The sequence below is a fragment of the Buceros rhinoceros genome, unplaced genomic scaffold, assembly GCF_000710305.1.
Source record: "Buceros rhinoceros silvestris isolate BGI_N320 unplaced genomic scaffold, ASM71030v1 scaffold40678, whole genome shotgun sequence".
Classification (NCBI taxonomy): Eukaryota; Metazoa; Chordata; class Aves; order Bucerotiformes; family Bucerotidae; genus Buceros; species Buceros rhinoceros.
In genome coordinates, this window is record NW_010427015.1 from 1 (window position 1) to 2425 (window position 2425).

At 51.2% G+C, this 2425-nt stretch overlaps 1 protein-coding gene across 2 annotated transcripts in view; it reads right to left on the reverse strand.

Annotated features, from left to right (window-relative positions):
• Nucleotides 1-652: 652 nt before the first annotated feature.
• HNRNPM (heterogeneous nuclear ribonucleoprotein M) overlaps nucleotides 653-2425 on the reverse strand; it is a 20119-nt gene continuing 18346 nt past the window's right edge. For both annotated transcript variants that reach the window (XM_010141716.1, XM_010141715.1), the window contains 3 exons: nucleotides 2202-2402; nucleotides 1905-1956; nucleotides 653-1091 (listed from right to left, as the gene is read on the reverse strand). In XM_010141716.1, the coding sequence (XP_010140018.1) occupies nucleotides 928-1091; nucleotides 1905-1956; nucleotides 2202-2402 (417 nt within the window). In that variant the 3' untranslated portion in view covers nucleotides 653-927. The remainder of the gene's footprint in view (nucleotides 1092-1904; nucleotides 1957-2201; nucleotides 2403-2425) is intronic.

The window sequence follows — 2425 nt, forward strand, 5'->3', positions numbered from 1 at the left end:
CTCAGCGAGGAAGAGCAAGGGGCTCCGAGCAGCCACATCCTGCCCCCAGCAACAAGCCCCCGAGTTCTTTTCCTTCCCCCTTAGTCCTGGGGGGGAGCACAGCTTCCCGACCGGGGTGAGAAACCCTTCAGCTCTGCCACAGGAATTCCCACTCAAAAATAATCGCTTCCCCTTTGCATTATCAAAGCCGTGTTTGGTGCAGAAGGGAAAATATTCCACTTTCTGCCCTTCGCCTGCCACAGCCCCTGACCAAACCTGATGCACGTCTGTGCACGGCCCTCACTGAAATGCTCCACATCAGAAACAAAAATGAGGTTTCTCAACCCATTCTTGGTTCAGGCCTTCAGAACGGCACTGACACAACTGAAGATAGAGGATATTTTATTTATTTGTTTAAATCAGTATTGCCACTGGAGAAAAAAAACGAAGCCACCAGCCTTGAGTGGTCACCGAGGGGGTGTGAAGGCCCCTGCGCCTGAGAACATTCGACACAGAAGCAGCGTTTCAAAGACGGGCCGGTGCTGTCATAAGCCGACAACCACGAGGAACATTTGCTCCTGCCACTTCACGATACAAATTCCAGTTCACCACACTCAGTTTACAGGTAGTTCTGCAAGCGTGGGATGGTGCTGCCAGTAACGGATGCTGTGACTGAAATCTTTAACTCGCATTTATTATCAAAGTCGTACTGTTTACATCTGTAACGTCGACAAGATGCCACAACTACAAAAAAAGATTGTGCACATTGCAGTTTCAATGCAAAAAACAGTAAAATGGAAATCCATTTGTTAAAAAAGTAATTAAAATTACTCCAGAAAGCAACTCAATTGTTTTAACACCTTTACATCCAGTCAAATTAAAATGGTTAAACAGGAAAAAAAAAATACAAATTCCAAAATCTGGTATCCGTGTTAAAAAGGCAACTACTTAAGCGTTTCTATCGATTCGCACGTCGATCTCCCTCCCGCGGAGCTGGATCCCGTTCATCATGCGGCAGGCTCGCTCCGCCACTTCCGGGGACTCGAACCGGACCACCCCGCACCCTTTCGACTTGCCGTTCTCCATCTTGATGTCAGCGTACAGCACGTGGCCTGCGGAGGGAAGGGAGGGCCTGGTGAACCTCGCGGGCACCTCTCGATGCTCCCCCGAACCACAGGAACCTTTAGAAGCTGCCAGTGCTGGGGTGGGGCTTCAGGAGGACTTTACCAAGTGGTTGTTTTAAACCAGCATTCCCAGTTTGAGATGAATTCATTCAAACTGGTTCTCTCAAGCAGCAGCATGAGAGGTAGATGAATGGAGCAAGGCTCAGGCTAACGAGTCCTGTGCAATCTGTCAGCACTTCACACTAACTGGTGAGACTGGTGGGGTTGGGACTTGGCTTTGCCATCAGACAAGCAGCACGAGATGTGGGGCAGCAAAGTCTGGGCACAGCGACCACTGCCAGGAGAAACGTCCCGAGCTGAGCAGCAGCCCTCAACAGCCAGGAGCTGACTCAGAAATTCTCTCAATTATTTTTTTAAGGACAGTTCTGCCACACAGAGTGTCTGCAGGTGCTTTCCAGTTCTCTGCACTTCCCTACCTCTTCCTGCAGCTACCGAGGGGCCCTGACAGGGTAAGCCCAGCCCTGAGACAGAGAAGGGCACAGCTGCTGGGAGCAGCAGGTGGTGACTGGGATATCGACTGGCCAGGCACCGACTGCTTTCCAGCGCTGCAGGACTCTGGCTGGTAGAGCAGGGATGGTAAATGCCCTCCCAGCACTCGGCAACACTAAGATCTACAGTTTCAGTAAGTCTGTGTGAAATTTTGTGAAGGTGCTCGTGTCAGGGACACAGCCAGCCAGGAGCTACTCTTTAATTCATATTCGACTCTCAGTGTAGTTAATTACCAGTGAGAAAGTTACTCACCACACTCATTAAATTTATCTTTCAGCATTTTCCATGTAAAATCAAATGGCAGCTGTGAAAAGAGAAGAGCAGAGCGTTACTGAGGATCTGTGAACAACCCACAGACCAGGTTTCTCATCCTGGGACAGCTCCCACTCAGCCCCGAGCTCTGCTCCTGGGAGGGAAACGGCCACAACTCTACAAGCTGCCCCACCTGCCCCCGTGGCAGCACCCGCTATTAGACGTTCTGTCTGAGGCCAACACATCAGCACAACTAACGTCACGAGCTGTGGAGGCGGGAGGAAGGTGGCTACTCACATTTCTCACAAATATCTGGCAGGCTTTTCTGGCCACTCCAGCTGCAGGACCTCCGGTTCCTCCCAGGGAGCCTGGAAAATTGCCTGCAAAGTTGCCACGTTCCATGTCCATTGGTCTTTCAAAATTGCTTCCCATCGGAAGTCCCATGCGGTCTATGCCTGCTCCCATGCCCTGCCCCATGGCAGGGCCCATTCTCTCCATGTTGGTGGGTCCGGTGCGGTCCC